This window comes from Pavona decussata, unplaced genomic scaffold (assembly GCF_977016875.1).
Source record: "Pavona decussata unplaced genomic scaffold, jaPavDecu1.1 SCAFFOLD_102, whole genome shotgun sequence".
Lineage (NCBI taxonomy): Eukaryota > Metazoa > Cnidaria > Anthozoa > Scleractinia > Agariciidae > Pavona > Pavona decussata.
Genome location: NW_028145517.1, coordinates 5,274,727 through 5,292,531, shown reverse-complemented (window position 1 = coordinate 5,292,531; position 17,805 = coordinate 5,274,727). Strand labels below are relative to the sequence as shown.

The following is a 17,805-nucleotide window of genomic DNA, read 5'->3' as shown; positions in this document are numbered from 1 at the left end:
TGTTTACTACGGTACCTGTCAGTTTCCTTCGCTAACAGTTTGTTTTTATATACAACAACAACAAAGGCACTTCTACGGTACCTTGTGAATCGGAAATAAGAACCAAAATGGATTGAAATCAACAAATTTTAAGCCGTGAAAGCTGTTGAAATAAACTGACATCCGCAATATAAATGCCCTTATTTTATAACAATTTAGTGCTCACACGTAATTATAAAAAGCCACACAAGTATGTCCTCTCAAGAGCCAGAGAAAAAAAATTATCCTGCAGTTGGATTCTTACTGCCCGATTCCAAATTTAAAAGTCGTGTTTTATGTCCTCCTTCAAACGTGAAATTAGGAAATTTCATGTGGTAGTCTGCGTAAAAGAAACGGCAAAGAACTGTACCAAAAAGTGTAATGCAGGTGCAAAGTTATTGTTTTACTTACTAAATCTACTGCTTTTTTGATGTTCTTGTTACATTTTAAACTGCCTGATCGGTCTGTTTTTTGAGTGACCGGCCGGGGGGAAGGGAGGGGGCAGGGGGAGAGTAGTTTTGTTTAACCAGTTTTTGCTCGGCCCCTCCACTTGTTTTAGCCTTGCTACGGGCCTGAAAGGGTTGATTGTCCATTTGTACTAAAAGTTTTCATTTAGGAAAGCTTTTTGCCTGTTTTCTCTCTGTTTTTTTTTTTTTTGATGAAACGAAAACAATTTGTAATCTTACACTTTTATTTACATAACCAGAAACGTGAGTCAGGCCACGTTATTGTAATAGAAATTCTGGTATAACGATAAGACGCGTAACACAAGGGAAACAACATAACGCTATCTTTGTGACTCAAAATATTCCATTAGCTAGGATAGTCTGCGAAGCATACAATTATAAGAATCAAGGGGCATCACACGTAAATGCCAGTATAGGCATCTTGTTTAATAAATTATTCATAGAGATAAAACAAAGGAAATTACTGCCATGAAGGAGGTTTGGAATTATTGTGATCTTTATTATAATTGTAAAATTTCGTGAACTTTTGCTTTGAATTTCTCCAAAAATTATCAATGGTTTGAGAAGCTCTATCAAACACTCAAAAGAGTGTTTCATCCAATTTCCAAGCTTTTTTCAACCCATTTCTTGGTGTTTGGAAATAAGATGAAACACTCTTCCTTGTATATTGCATCAAAAATGTAATATGATCAAGAACCCCATAACTACCATGATGTTCTTGTTATAGGCATTAAAACAGTTTAGCATTCACAGTTCATTTTAGATAACTTTATTATACAAGTTTTTAAGAAACCATTGCAATAAAATAGCTTTCTGTTCTGGAAAATAAGATTTGAACATAAAGTTTGTGATTAAACACATGAAAAACACAACAGCGAATATTCTCGGCTGCCAGCATGAGTTATTTTACATTTATGCTTTACGTCTGTAATACTTAAATATTAACTATTCTGATAATTTCATTGTTTTTGTATTGACAAGATTTGCTGTAAGGATCTGGTATGGTATATGCAAGGAAATTTATTGTGTCGTTTGGGCCTCTTTCAAATATATGTAGCCCTCGGCTTAATATGTGTTTTACCAAGTGACATAATCATTCCAGTGTCATATCCCTTAAGATTTTTTTTTAAACTCATGTCTGTATCAGTAAGTATGGCTTATGAGAGGCAGGCCCAGTCCAGACACTGTCCTTCACATGAGCTGAATTGAATTCGTATTTAGACAGACCCAAATAATTTAGCCTGGCTGAAATGATTCAGATGCCAAACTTAATTCAGCTGAAATGAATTCAGGCCGCCATGTTCATCTCCCTCAACACTCTTCTGTACATGCTTTCAGGGAAAAACTGCTGGAAAAATACGTTTAATAATTTATGCATGTGATTTGGCTCATCTGAAGTACGGTGTCTAAATCAAATCCAGTCCACAGCTCTTATTCCCAGCTAAGCCAGGCAGGGAAAACAGCTGAGCTGATCTGAATTAGATTGGCCATTCTGAATTGATTCAGATGCTATACTTCACATGGACTTAATTAATTAAATTTGATTTGGCTCATGTGAAGTACAGCATCTGAACTGGCCCAAACAGTTTAAAACAGGCCTTGGAAAGCATGAATTCCAGAATTCTTTCGCAGATGTTTATTGTCTTTTCAGCCAATCAGATACAAGATGAATAAATTCCAAGCATGCATTGATCTTACAACTGATTGGATGTTGCACAATTAACATGTTACTTTGAAATAAAATAATCTATGCTTTCCTGATTGACCAATGAGTAACACAAACGTCCACAAGTCTTTCATTCCAGGCTTTGGAAAATAAGCCCTCAACCCCACCCCACTTCACCCCACCCCATCCCTCCCACTCAGTTTAGCATTTACCCCGAAAATGCCATCACTTTACTGGTGAGGAATAATTCTTGGTACAGTTTTGTGTTATAAATATGTGCCTGTCCTCAACTGGATAAAACATTAGGCAGAATATTTACATCTCAAAGAACTTCATCTTAAGTGAGACAAAGAACTCTCCCACGCACAAAAGAAGGGCTATTCAGTCTAGCATGCCCTAGAAAATGGAATGGACCAATGGGCAATGGTCTTGTGGGGATAAGAGGTGTTGCTTCTTTACAACTCCACATATTAACAGCATTGACACAGTTTTATCAACATGCTATCCACAACAGCCAGTCTGTGCGTTCAACACCCACATCTTCTGTCGTTAATCTGGCATCTCAATAGATACTACTGGTACAACACATTTGGCTGGATACTCGTGCATCACTGGTTTACGCTGTGGTTCAATTGATGTTTCCTCCCGAGGGGTTCTTGAGAAAATACTCTCAGAAAATTTACAGGAAATGTTTCCATATTCCTGAAGAAAAGGACAAGTCCCAAGGAGAAATTCACAAAAGTCCTTTCGGATTCCAAACCACCCTGCGAAAATAAAGTAAAGAAAATGAAGATAGATCAATCAGTAAGTAATCTGACTGTTACTATTTTGAAGAAGATTAAAATACTATATACTTCCTTGACAAAATAAAATGACAACTGACTTTCCAACAATTTTTTTTACTATGATCCTACAACTTGATAGGGTGCAAGGAGAAAATGTTTAAAGATTTTGAGCTGGTACCTTGGCTTTAGAACTGGATCTCCCAATTGGGTCTTGCTAACCAGTTGACAACAGTGTAACAAATCTAGGTTAGTTCCAAAGAAGTCCACTTTGAACAATATTTCTCAGGCTTTTCCTTTCGACCAGGTGTTGCAAAAAGTATATTAGGGCCTCTTCATATGAGCCTGGTCAACCGGGCTGGCTCGGTTTCCGAGATCTCGCCTCGTCACTCTTTTCTTTACAAAAATTTTGATGCGTTCATATGAGAAGGCAAGCTGGCCCAGTTACCAAGATATCGGTTTTTGAGACCGAGATCTCGATAACCGAGCTGGAAATTTTTTTCCCATAATGAACACTCCAGCCTGGATAACGGGACTGTCTCTGACAAAACATTTTCAACTGCGCATGGCTTGTAAGGTCGCTGACAAGTCGGAACGCGGTTCCACGGGTATTTTGGCAGCCTTTTGGACACTTTTCATCTCGGTAACTGGGATTAAATTTCCCAAATGAACAGAAGACAAAATTTGTCCTGCCTACCAGGCCAGCCCAGTTACCAGGCTCATATGAAGAGCCCCTTAGTTACTATAACAATAAAGAGATTGAATTCATCCACCCCTTCACCATTCAAAAGAAAGAAAAAATTTGAACCTTGACCTACCAACATTGAAAGTACTGCTGCAATGAGTTTTATGTACATGTACTTTTGTTTAGCTTTAGAAAATTCACGAGTTGAACACTTACAGTGGTTGCCCCCTTTATGGTAGAATGACGTCGCCAGTAAACTAAGCAAAGAAATCTGAAGAGGGGCTACTATTCCAACAAACATATCCTGGGTGATGTCATCAAGTCTGTTACAAAGGATGATCTGCCGCCAAATTAAAAACAACGTCAATAAAGTACAAGTTGAAATGCCTTCACTGCACTAATGGTGCCTTAAAGAAAAGGGCACTTTCCCTTCCATTAGTATGGTTTCAAAACTTTGTAATGAGGGCCCTTTCATTTCTATTATTAATACAATAACTATTAATAATTAACTATTCATTTATTTAATTTATGGAATAATGCATCTAATTGTTAGGGTATGTGAGCTAATCTCTGAAAAAAGATTGTGAGAAATGTGAAGCAAACGGCATGATTTCTACTTAAATATATTGGTCGTTTTCACACTAGAGATGGATTATCTGTCTGATGCAGATTATTCATCCCAGACAGATTAACCATGTTAATGTGAAAACGAGATGGTTACAATTTTAGACGTATAATCCATCTGATTTTATCTGTGTGATTATCTGGGTCTTAAGATGGATTTTGAAGATAAATTGAAGGGCTGGGAGCATAACTGACTTATGTCGAATTTCAGCCCATTTTTTTAGTTTGCTTGGATTTGTCCGAATTTTTGCATGTGAACTTCAATTCGATTGAAAAACGTTGTTCAGTATTTTTTTCCGCCGATTTGTGTTTCATATTAATGCCAGTGGGAATTGTTACCATCTTCTACAGAAAAATCGATAACATAGTCACTATGGATGACCCAAAGGACAATGCATTGAGTATTAATATTTGTATTAAATATAAACTTGTTGTCTTTGAGCCACGGCACACGAAAGCGGTCTTTCTCGAGGGAGAAACGAAAAGAATTCTGTTACACTTTCATTTAATTGTTACAAACTACTATGTGCGTGACAGGAATGTAAGAACCGCACCTCAGATACAATACGTCATCAAAATGTCCGCACATTTCTCAGCCACAGTTCTCACCACTAGAAAGTCATTTATATATGTTCGTTGGCAATGTTTTACCTTTGGCAGCGTGTAAATGCTTTGTTTATCATTAGATCACCATGTTGAAATGCTTTCCTAAAGGTGTTTCACAGAGGAAATCTATTTTCCAACAGTTCTCACCCCATTACGTAAAAATAATTCAAAATTCAATTAGTTTCTTTATTGCGACATGGGCGAGAACTGTTGCCAAAGTACTAAGACGCACTTTTGCTGTGATCAAAAGGGGTAGAATAGAAGGGCAACATATCGGTTTTTCATTGAGAGAAAAGTTTATCTCGAAACAAGCCATTTCCTTTCCTGTAACACGATTTGAATAAGCGAGAACTGAGGGTGAGAACTGTTATGCATTGAAAGAAAACCAGTTCTATGTCACGCACTGCGTGACTTACGGCCTTACTGGCTTTCAAGAAACCGGTCTTTGTATGAAATGCAGTTATTTTCCCTTACGGTTAAGTGAAAAGTTACAACCATGTTAATGAAATAATGTGACAGTGTTGCTTGAAGTTCGTTATGCTACTAGTTGGTTTTATCGCCCGGAAAGGAAAACACAAATTTGGAACTAGCATTTTGCTGAAATCACGCTAAAGCTTTTTGCGCCACACTTAACCTACGGCTAAAAAGAGTAACTTTTTTGACTTTGTTAATGCACAAAGCGAAAATATGCAACATAGGACTTGGCTGACCGAAAGCCGTAACTTACATTCCAATGTTTCCACTTCCCAAATACGCACGGTTACCTTACAACAAGAACGCGCGACCGAGACTTCTTAACCAACGAGTACGACGTGGACAACATCTCTAACAACATTACCCTTCCAAGCACGTTCTCTAGTAAACAAGGAAACCACCACATTGCCCTCCCCCCCCCCCCCCCCCAACTCAATGTTGTTTTCTGGGACACGAACAGTCTCCTGGCAAGCATCACCTTCCAAATCAACATTGCATTAGGGGGAGGGGGGAGGGAGAAATAACTGTGGTAGAATTAAGAAGAGAGAAACAGTAAGTGAGGGGTTTCTACATCGATCTGTTTTCAGTTGTCATTGCATAGGGGCAGGGAGTGGGAGAGAGAAGTAAAGTTCTGTGGTAGAATTAACAAGAGAGAAATAGTAAGCAAGTGGTTTTTGCGCTGTTGGTGTTTGGCTTTCTCAAGGAGTTTTGTACACGATTGTAAAACCGCGAAATGTTTTCAAAACCAGGGAGAGCAAAAATTGGGACAAATCCGAGCGAAATCGAAAACTGGGCTAAAACTCGACATAAGTCGGTTATGCTCTCAGCTCTTCAATTATCATCTGACACGGATAATCTGTCTTCTATGAAGTTCTGTTTTCATACCGAGACAGATTATTTTTGTCAGGCAAGTTATCCCTCCAGATGGATGATCCATCTTTAGGATGAAAATGGCCAATTTATGTTTATTAGTAGAAATCATGCAGTTTGTTTCACATTTCTCACAATCTTTTTTAGAGATTAGCTCACATACCCTAAAAATTAGATGCATTATTACACAAGTTTCTTCAATTGAAAAGGTTGCAGGAAATATGACATAGAAGTTTCCACAAAGGAATCTCATCAGAGACTGACTGTTGCTGACAAAAATTTACATGTGCTGGTAATGCTACATGTACATCCAGAAGGTTTCTTTCTGGCATTTTATGAGTACAAAGTAACAGCTATATGCTAAGTTACATTGATAATAACTGAGCAAAGTCAGTTGGATCAAGTTTTTTTTACTGCTATGGGGTTATTTGTTGTCAGGGATAAAATTTTAGGAAGTAGTGTTGGCTGAATGGTTAGTTGGGGCCTATTTCACAAAAGTGCTGATAACTTAATGGACCCAATGAATATTAATAATATTTCTTCAAATTTGACTTTTATTGATTATTACTATTGGTGGCAATTTTTGGTGCGACTTGTCCAGTGTGAAAACTTTGTAAGTTAATTAGCTTTCAAACTCAACAGAAATTGAATCTTTGTTACAAAACTTTGTGGGCTAACCTTAGTTTCAGAGCTTGGTAAATTATCAGTGAGTACTTTTAAGGAATGGGTTGTGGAACTTGAAATTTGGACGTCAGAATGACAAGGTGATCACTGAAGACCATACAGAAAGAAAGTAGCAGGGACTGAGACTGAGTGTGGTGTCTTAAAACACAAACCTGAAATGTCAGAAGTGGAATAACAAGAAGAACTGACGCAACAGCAACCATGACATGACCTCTACGCTGCGCAGGAAGAACTTCTGCCGTCCGTACAAATATGATGGACCAGATGACGTAATATAAAACCAAAAGGCACAATAATGACAACACTATCCACATTGGAACAAATACCACCTGCAAGTCAAAAGCACAGAATATCAACTCTCCTAACTAATTTCAATAAATTTGTGACCAAGTTGGAGGTGCGCATTGTTATGGAAACAGCAGACAAACAAATCCAGCCAAAAGAAAAGTAATTTATTTTGATGAAATTAGTGAGAACATGGAGTTTCACTAGACGCAGAGTTTATTACAAAGTCTTCAGTTGTTGCTTATCAATCCAGTGCTTTTAACAGTCACTAAATGACTGTGTATTTTTGCAGGGTATATACTTTTTGAATCCTCTCTCAAAAATCAGTAAGGAGTGGATATTAATAATATATAGTATATATTTATGTATGGATATGTGTGAAATTATTTAATACATGTCATATATATGTATTTTGTGTCAAGCGAGTCTTAACACCCTGACATTTTATGGAACCTACAGTACTAACTCAAAAGTAAGTTACCACCCTTCCGTAAGACGTGAATGGTGTTGTGTGCAACAGGAATTGCATAGTATGCAAAGTTCTAAAATGAACTAGAGAACTTAGCTTGGGGAAGTCGCTACGCAGACTTAACCGAAGCGCAAACGCCGATAGGCATCCCCAAGTTTATTTGTGATATCACAGATCAACCCCCAAAGGGAGGGAGGGTGGGTACATTTTTTACAGCGTAACAGTAGATAAAACCACGTCGTAACCAAGTGTGACTTAGAACATTCTATCGCACATTTTAAGCTAGACAGCGTTCAATGTCAGGGCCAATGGCCAGGGTTGTACTATGCTTATGGTAGACTTTACATCATAACAAACGCGACATGAATGCACCATTCACTGGTTTAGCCATACAGAAAAGGCGAACTAACTTGTCTCCAGACAATGTCGCAACATATTACAATGTGACTATTGACTAACGTGACAATGATACAGTGATAAGTCTAAAGTACAGTACGTAGAGATGCCACCCGGGGCTAAGGGCGTCACGTTCCATTAACTGCGTTTTACAATTGTATTGTAAAACTTTCTTAATGTCACTGTTCCGTTTAGAGTATCCAAACACACAAGCTTTAATGAAACGTAGAGTAATAAACTAAAGTAAGGACCACAAGACATGTTTGGCATTAATTTGGGGGACACCGCTCGGCGATTGGCGTGACTGGCGACTTCTATTGCGTGACCATTTTAAGGCCTCACTTCTCTGGCACTTCCAGCTGCACCTAGGCCAACAACAACAAAACACAACGACGCACTGCAACAGCAGCACAGCTAGGCCAGCAGCGCCACTCCAAGAAGAGTATTGGCAGGTCGCAAAACTAGAGCGCTACGAGCTGCCATCTAGGCCAGCAACGCCCAAACCTAATTAACTGAATGACCTATCATGCCTCACCTATCTCACCAGCGCTGCTGGGTCGGACCGGAGTATTGGCAGGTCAATATTACCAAAAGTCATTGAAATGAACTAGAGAACTTAGCTTGGGGAAGTCGCTACGCAGACTTAACCGCCACAGATACACGCAAAGCGGGTATCCCCCCAAGCAAAGAAATTCCACACCAAATTTTAAACTTGCAGGTTAAGGGGAAGGCTAGCCAGTCGTGCATTAATTATTTTGTGATAAAATAAGAAGTATAATAAGAATTGTATATCAAGGTTGTAGCCCCAACATGCGGGTAGGTTCGATACAATAAAGAGAGGTAAACAGTGTTGCCAATTCAAGCAGAATATAAAACTAAATGGCAATTAGATATGGTTATTCCCATGCACATAGCTCACAGACAACCAAGGAACAAAATCGGTTGAAAGTTTCTTGAAAATGAACTTGTAAAACACACAAAAGCGTACTCTGAAAATTTGAAAAGTAGACGACCTGAAATATGACTGACAAGAAGGTCCGAGGTTGTGTGAGCCTGTAATGGGCTGGTACTGATTTGAGGTGCATCTGCCTGATACGAAAACCCTAAAAAACCCAGTGGGGAAAAAATAGGGAACGTACTCTCCCAGAAATGCAGATACACAACCCCTGGAGAAAGGGGCAATCAAGTACCAAGACAAAATAAAAGTAGTGGTAGTTGCTACAGTGATGACAAAAGCAAAGTCCATAATATATGAAGGAGGTGGCCCTGGAGTGCTGATGATGCCCTTGAGGAGCCAATGGTGGTGAAACTTGGACATCTAAGATCCTGGTGGCACTGAAAACATCCTATTGAGCAGGAGAAAGCTGAAGACAAGCCAAAAAACAGCCACTGGATCGCTTGGAGCATAGAACCTTAGGAGCAGAAAAGGAGATACAGTGGTGCAAGATCAGGCATGTAAATAACAAAAGAGGCAAACAACGAATTAGTCTAAAAAGGGGTTCAAGACAAACAAAATGACACGCCCATACACTAGAACCTAATATGTGAGAGGGGGTATGGATGGTAATGACCCAATCCAGCATTGAATATAACAGTTACTAATAAGTGAAGGACCAGGATAAGGACTAGTCTGGGTATGGTGAGTGAATAATGCGACTAAAGGGAAGGGACAAAAAACAACCACAGTTATCTCACCAGCAAAACAGGAATGGACAAGAGTGGCACAAAAGGAAGTGAACATGATCACTCCCTTTAAGTAACTCTGTGACTTTACTGGAAATAGAGAACGTATGGGTGTTGCAAGTAATCCTATGCACAAGGTGGTAATGTAAAAAGAAAACCAAATACTGGAAGTTCAAAACTATCCGTATGTGTATGGACAGGAACCATTTCAAAAGGATAGAATTGATGGCAATTTTAAGCTACAAGAAGAGAAGGCAGAGGTGAGCTTTCATGGTAATCCCGAGGGGATAAACTCATTAACTGCTGCTCCTACAAATAACTAAATGGTAACTGCTCCTAAGTAGGATGCCTAAAAGGTGTGTAAGTCCCCAATAATTGGTTTCAGCTTCATGAAGGGATTCAGAAGAACACATATTTATGTCAAGTACCAGGCAAATACAGAGAACAAACTGTAACAAGGGATGGGAGAACTAGACCCATATGAGAACGACTTCATGAAACCATGTAAAACAAACAACCCACTAAGTCGATACTTGTAAGGATAGAGTGAAATAAGTGATAAAATGATTGGGCTACAAATAGTTCTAGATATGTTGAGATGTAAACAAATGAATGGTGCTGAATAAATGGGCATCCCTTCAGCAAATGTCAAGTACACAGCGATGGTGAGGTGACAGCACTGGACACTTTTGTGATAACACACCAGGGTCCAGTTGTTCAAAGGCCGGACAACTTTATCCGCCGGATAAGGCACTATTCATGCTCCAAAATATACTTCACGTTAAACGTTGTCCAAGGTTTTTGTACACTTCCAAACTTAACTGTGATTAGAGTGTGCATATTTACTTGTACAAGAGGAAATACTGAAATCTTTGCACAGATTGAAACTGTCGGATAGTGACTTATCCACAGGATAAAGCTATCCGGCCTTTGAACAACTGGCTCCAGGTATCTAAACTTGGCCAGGATAATATGAACCCAAAGCATATAGGATCGAGAACAAAATATGGTTTCAGGGAGACAGGTTGTGGCAAAGAACCCAGTTGATAACTACAAGGCAACTAAAATATAGGACATTAGGGCCTTATGTGTGAGAATGTCTAGACTGTGTGTTACAGTAAGCTGATAGTAATGGTATAATCATGTCAAACATAACCAACAAACGACCCCATTTTCCACTTGGGTTGGGATCAAGAGGTGCGAGCTTTATGACCTGTGGAAGAGGGAATGTCGGCGAAACTGTGCTGCCCTAACCGCTCGTACGAGATAATAATTTTTTTGGGGGAAAAAACATAAGCTTAAACGTAAATAATGGAAATAAATGTAATAAGAGATCGAAGCAATTATTGACCCGAATTGATCATGAACTTGGCGTAAAGAAAGGAGATGACTAAGCTTACCGAATGTACTTGGAACGTAGGGGGCCGGGTAAAGAAAATATAAAAGAAAGCTTACCTGGGTAAAGGAAAAATACGCAGTAGTAATAAGAGAAACACTTAAGGTCAACGGGCGCAAAGGTACATGATAAAGGTACCAGACGACTACCGAGCATAGAACGAAATAAAGGTAGTGTTGTCTTCTACAGCTTACGTGAAATACCAAGATCTGAGAACAGGAACTGGCGTAGAAAACAGAACTTAAAACAACTCCTGGATGAAAGATGACAGTAAACTTAAATGTTAACTCAATTTGCAGCTATATTTAGAACGAGGAACAGAATATACAGTCAAACAACGAACGTAAACAAGGTCAGATGAACTGGGATGCGAAATTCTACGGCGAGGCGAGGAGTACTGGGTATGAGAACACACTTCGGCCCCGGGTATGTAACGCAAGGAGTGAACTAAGGGCTTTAGGGAATGGAATTACAAGAGGGGATAGCTATAGCTAAAATATGACAAAGGAAAAAACGATGGCAGACGTGTTTGGGTGGCTCAATAAATGAAATAGATATGCAAACAAAACAAAAAACACAGCACCTGATGGAAGTAGTCGAAGTAGAGTGAAGAACGGCGGCTGTAACAATAAGGAAGGGGAGTGACGGAGCTGACGGATCCATCCCGAGCGGCGGGCCTGACTAAGCAGCTTCGAGATGTATGGTGCCTTTACAGTCTTCGTGTGGGCACGAGTCAAATGGTCCTGCAAGAGCGTCGGTGAAGAGCGCGATGCCGACAGATGGTTACGACCAACTGGGGCCATGCTGCAGGTGGAAGATCCTCTGAGCGTGATGGAGCGGTGTAGCCGAGTTTAGTGTGGTGAAGATGGCATGGCGAAATGAGACAAAATGGAATACATTCTGCTCACGATAAACAGAGTCAATGAAAAGCTTCGCTACCACTGTCTTGTGTCTCTTCGTAGAACATCCGTTCAGGCCAGAAAAACTCGAACGCGTGGCACGTGCAACTTTCAGGGGCCTTACTTTCCGACAAATTCTCCAATTGTTGGGCCTGGTAAGACCTTCCAAAGGTCATGTTGTAGAGTTGCCTTCTACACGCTTTTTGCTACATTTTTTTTTTTAGCGTAACAGTGGATAAAACCACGTCGTTACATTTTTTACGGCGTAACAGTAGATAAAACCACGTCGTAACCAAGTGTGACTTAGAACATTCTATCGCACATTTAAAGCTAGACAGCGTTCAATGTCAGGGCCAATGGCCAGGGTTGTACTATGCTTATGGTAGACTTTACATCATAGCAAACGTGACATGAATGCACCATTCACTGGTTTAGCCATACAGAAAAGGCGAACTAACTTGTCTCCAGACAATGTCGCAACATATTACAATGTGACTATTGACTAACGTGACAATGATACAGTGATAAGTCTAAAGTACAGTACGTAGAGATGCCACCCGGGGCTAAGGGCGTCACGTTCCATTAACTGCGTTTTACAATTGTATTGTAAAACTTTCTAAATATTGTTGTTCAAAATTCACACGCAACATTAATTGACTATTGTAGAGCTTAAAACAACAATGGTGTGAAATGCATAGCATGCGAAACAAGAAATGACTGGTAACTTACTGTAATAATAATAATAATAATAATAATAATAATAATAATAATAATAATAATAATAATAATAATAATAACAGCTTTATTAAGGGGTTTTCACATACCAATTACAATAAAATCTAATATAAACAATTGAGATCTAAAATAACCATTTAAAAGTGTAATTGTACTGTAAAGGTAGCTAAAGTACTGTACTCACCACCCATGACCAATGAATGACTTTATCCAGTCTCAAAGAAAGGAAAATGAACTGTAAAACATTCACAGAAAACACTGTCTCAAGCTGCAAAAGCAAAGGAAAAAAGGGCCGGGATCAACAGTGACTCAACCTTAAAAAATAGTCACCAAATCTATATAGAATTTTGGTTTCCATCTCAAAACGCACACCGTGATAAACAAATTGCATCATTCTGCTAACCACAGTGACCTGCTAAGTCTGAAAAGTCTGAACCATGTCTGAAACTGAAACCAAACTGGGATATTTATATTGTTCAATTAATCTTCAAGTCTTCATGAATTAAAGTAAACAAGGTAGGAAACAAGCCATAATATTTCTGCGTAACATGACTGAATGGGAGAATAAAGTTTGTTGTTGTTGTTATATAACATTATTTTAAGTACCATGAAGACAATTCAAACTGATTAATTTTGTGGACATATATGTTATTGTTCAGATTTTTTTGGTTTAAAAATTTTCAAACCAGTTTGATTTTTATTTCCTTTTGTCTCAGAGTATGGTAATGAATACTGCACAAAGTAAAATTAAAATTAAACTGGTTTGAAAAATTTTAAAACAAAAATGATTTAAGCCACAACATAGTTTATATGTTTTCAGTCTTTCTGGATCTTTAAAATATATATAAAAAATGGTAGTGAATTTTTTAATTAATTAGTACTGAACTTGGTGAACCAATTGCAACAACTTAAGTTGTGTTACATGATTTAATTTCTTCTCACTATGTAACATAATATTAAATGGTTGCAGCTTGGAGCACTGGTAAAAGCCAAAACATTTGGACAGTCTAAGCATTGCTGTTTTCATTTTAAACAGAAACTGTGATTGCAGTTACCAACCTCTACTGATCTGTCATGTCTGAATCCCCAGATACAAGCAATGATTGATAATGATGACAGAACATACAAAGGCATAAACATCAGCCTCCATGGGAAATGCCGACCTCCTCCAAGATTGATACACACAAATATTTCAAACATTAATAGAAGAAGATGTAAAGCCAGGCAGATTATCATTGCCTTGAAGTCAATATGGCTCTCTCCTTCTCCCCTAACAGATAGACAAAATCAAATTCAGGTGTAATAATTTATTATGGTTGAACAATTCTCAATGTTCAGCAATACATTGATGTAATGTCTTTTGTATCAACAGACATCTACATCTATGGTTACCTTAGCATACCTCAGTGACCGACTATCGCGTAACGCGCAATCTGATTGGCTCCACAGGTGCCGTCTATCGATGGATAGACGGCAGTTTGTCAGAGTGCGCGCAATTTAGCATGCATCATTGCACAAATATATCAAATTTATGAAATAGAAATATTTTTTTGCTTCATAGATCGATCACTGAGGTATGCTAAAACAATTAGACGGCTCGCTCTCGGTTTCCATAGCCTTTGATAGTAGCTCTTTGCCAACTATCAGCCGATAGAAACCTCGAATTGTTAAATAGTCTATATCACATAGACCACATCAAACAAGGTAAGCAATGCACTGAAATGTTGGGGTGGACTTCCCTTGCATAACCGCACAGGTAGCATGGTGCGTGGTTTACCTTTTTCAGTGTGGTCTATGTGTAGATGTATGTGATGTTTACGTGATTTTTAAGCAACACACCAATCTCATTAATTTTATACAGCTACCCTCTTTACATAAGACCCAACATATGAGCCTCTCTATGGGTATTTCCGAAGAAATCGAAGACGCGAAGATCACCACTGAAAAAATGAAGATCTCAAGATTGAAGCGAAGATCTGAAAATTTACCAAAATTTGCATGATCAAATTGAACACTCAGATATAAATTAAAACTGTCAAAAGTTGTAAACGCTACAGAAAGTATCTGTTATTTCTGAATTTTGGCATTTTTAACCACATTTCTGTGTGTTAAAATTGGGTTGACAGACCAGTGTGCGACTTCCACTGTGTGTCCAATGTGTTGATAAAAGCCTTTTCAGTTTTGCTTTTACAAGTATGTCTTTAAGCGTCATTTTCCTTTTGTATAAGAGAATCTTCCCTTTAGATCAAAATGTGATGCGACCGCTCTAATGGCGTTTGTCTTGATCGTGAGGGGGAATTCTCAAATATACTGAATGGAGGGTTTCTTACTGATCACTAAGAGCCGTATGTGATCAGGTGTTGATATGCCATCGTGCATGCTAGCTCTATGACATTTGTTAAGCTTATCGACTTCTATTGACTTCAATATTTTAGGTAGCGCTAAATAAATGTTGTCTGTAAAGATACAGGATCCGTGGATTTCTTAACTCGTGAATTAATGCTTCTGCTAGTGTATCTCGCTCCGTGAGGATTGCAAGGATATGAGTGTCTAGCAGATCGTCATTATACAAAGCTTATCATTGTTGTCTCTCGCTTTCGAGAGCTATAACTTCGTTGTAGCGATGTCTTTCAGCTTTCTGAGTTGCTTCTTATCTGAAAAACAGCTATTGTGTTCTTAGAGCTGACATGTACCTCCATAATTTTGTGGCTTAGCTCGCATCCGCAGCAGACATTTAAAGCTAAGACAGACAACGTTCTTGTGAGTCTCTAGGATGTTGGTGTATTTCTTCTGGTGAGTGTCTAATGTTGTTTCTCATACAATACTGCAGTTTCGATTTCTTGGAATCTCAACAATCCTTTATTCAGTTTCAAGAACTGTTTATATTGCTTTTTGTGAATTTAAACAGTGAGTTATGCAATTTGCTATTGAAGTGAAATACTTATCAATTGTGAATAACACTGAAAAAACGTTTAAAACATTTCAATCTGAAAAAAACGAAGATCTTTCTAAAAAAACAAAGATTTGCAAAAAAATCATGAAGAAAACGAAGACCGTGGGTACCGATAGAGAGGCTCACATATCTTTTGGAATAGTGGCTGGGATTAATTAGAGACAATCATTATCTACAGCTTCGGTCATATTTACTTGAAACACTTGTCTAAAGATGAGAATACACCTATGTGGCTGTGGATATACATGGCTCTCCCCTTCCCCTTAATGTTGCGCCAAACAGATTTTGGTGTTGCGAATCAGTATTATCAACATTTAGAGAAGATCATACACAGAAAGAAGTGTTAAAACAAATATAATTGCGGGCTGTAGCTTAGTGGAAGCTCATACACAGAGATCAGTGAAATGACCTTTGATGCAGCTAGCATTCAACCTTGGTGCCTAAGGATATTGGTCTTGTTAATGACTGTTGTTGTTTTTGGCTGAAAACTATAGGAGGATGGGGTGGAAAAACCGAACAACATTACACAAACAGCTGTTTTCTACCAATCTGTCTGCTTCAATGCATGTTTTACACCATTTCTTCTAATACGCAACGTGAGGTTATTATAATGAATGAAGGAATGAGGATTACTGTATAAAAAAGGTGTTTACTAAACACAAATACAATAAAACATCAGCTGGTTTAATACAAAGGAGGGAAACGTGATGTTAACGTGGTACCTGTACTCTGGATGGCGGATCCAAATGTAAATTCCAGTGAAAGCGCCAGTTAACACCATGATTTTCCAGATCCAGATGGGTGTAAATACTGCCCAGTAACTCCACGTGATTGCTCCATCCAAACGAAGGGCCAATAAAATCGAGAAAATGAAGAGGGTGAAGAAAAGAAGAAATTTGCTGAAAGGGAAAAAATTCCCACGATTTAGTAAGTGTTGCATCGTTTTTCGTCGTCTGTAAATATCATTCTGTAGAAAATTTAATACCTGGGGTTGAAATCCTGAAAGAGACGTCGAAGATTCATTGCCTAGATGAAATGATTCGTCGGCATGATAGAGAATTCCAAATGAAAGCTTGGAAAATTTTCAAAATCTGTTTGGAAACATGGCGTGGATACTAAGCGGTATTCCGATCCCACAAGCCTCTGCAGCCTGTAGCAGCAATGTAGTTTCCAGGTTCTCTTCGGTCAGTTTCTGGAGCCTGTGCACGTGGACGTCTGTACCTGTGTTGCCCCTCGATCCTAATTTTTCACGCCAACTACACATGCAAAGAAGGGAATGGTCTGACTCACTAACCCCTGAACTTAGGAGTAGGGTATTCTTCAAATATTGGGGAGGGGGTGGGTTGTAAAGTCCAAGGCAGAGCCTCTCACAAGCTCCTGGCTGATTTGCGGCATTGGGGCGGGCGGGGGGGGAGGGGGGGGGAGGGTGGACCAAATAACTGAATGAATTATCTAATTTGATTGGGGGAGAGGAGCATTTATAAGAGAGCGTGTCTGACTCAATTTCCATTCACAAGTATTGACAACAAAAACTTCGCTTGACTAAAGCTACAGCTACCTTAAAGGGGGACAAGAACATAGCTTTCTTAACATTTAAGTGGAATTTACTTGGACTCTGACAGAAGTCTTGACCTCGTGGATTTCTTGACATCTTTCAGGTTGATGTCGATTACATCAATGATTTTCTTGAAAATGTTCGTCTTAAGGCGGGGGTACACCTGAAAACCGTTTTCACGCCGCTTAAACTCGGTTCAACGGACCGAAATATCTCGTTCGCGTTTCAAGCAATACAAAAACCCTATGCTCATTACACAAATCAATGATTTGGGGTGTTTTGTAAATTTTTGGGTGATTTGTAGGCATATTTGGGAGGAGATAGTTTTTCTCAAAAGAGTAGTAAAATTAAGAGAAATAAGAAATATTGAAGATTTAGTGAAGTTTTAAAATTAGAATTTGTGGTTAATAATTAATAGACGGATACCAAGTTAGTCCACTAGAAACCCGGGGTGCTCTTGCGTGGGTATCAACTGTCTGTTAGTGTTCCAAAAATCATTTTCTTTCTTCTATCCATTCTTAAAACCTCTTCAAATTTCACTCAAATTCAGGTGTACCC

The 17,805-nt window shown here is 38.7% G+C and overlaps 1 protein-coding gene across 1 annotated transcript; it reads right to left on the bottom strand.

Annotated features, from left to right (window-relative positions):
• Window positions 1-1,238: 1,238 nt before the first annotated feature.
• LOC146471826 (transmembrane protein 185A-like) lies at window positions 1,239-16,825 on the bottom strand. Its single transcript, XM_085120387.1, has 7 exons — window positions 16,678-16,825; window positions 16,415-16,591; window positions 13,799-14,009; window positions 12,924-13,007; window positions 7,029-7,205; window positions 3,835-3,958; window positions 1,239-2,915 (listed from the first exon to the last, which is right to left on the bottom strand). The coding sequence occupies exons 1-7, from the start codon at window positions 16,713-16,715 to the stop codon at window positions 2,701-2,703; spliced, it is 1,026 nt and encodes a 341-aa protein (XP_084976513.1). The 5' UTR covers window positions 16,716-16,825; the 3' UTR covers window positions 1,239-2,700.
• Window positions 16,826-17,805: the final 980 nt, after the last annotated feature.

Coding starts and splice junctions, on each gene's coding strand:
- LOC146471826 (XM_085120387.1), bottom strand. CDS start 16,715: ATGAATCTTCGACGTCTCTTTCAGGATTTCAACCCCAG. Junction 16,592..16,677: donor TTTCAGGATTTCAACCCCAG/GTATTAAATTTT, acceptor TTTCCCTTTCAG/CAAATTTCTTCTTTTCTTCA. Junction 2,916..3,834: donor CCATAAAGGGGGCAACCACT/GTAAGTGTTCAA, acceptor TTATTTTCGCAG/GGTGGTTTGGAATCCGAAAG.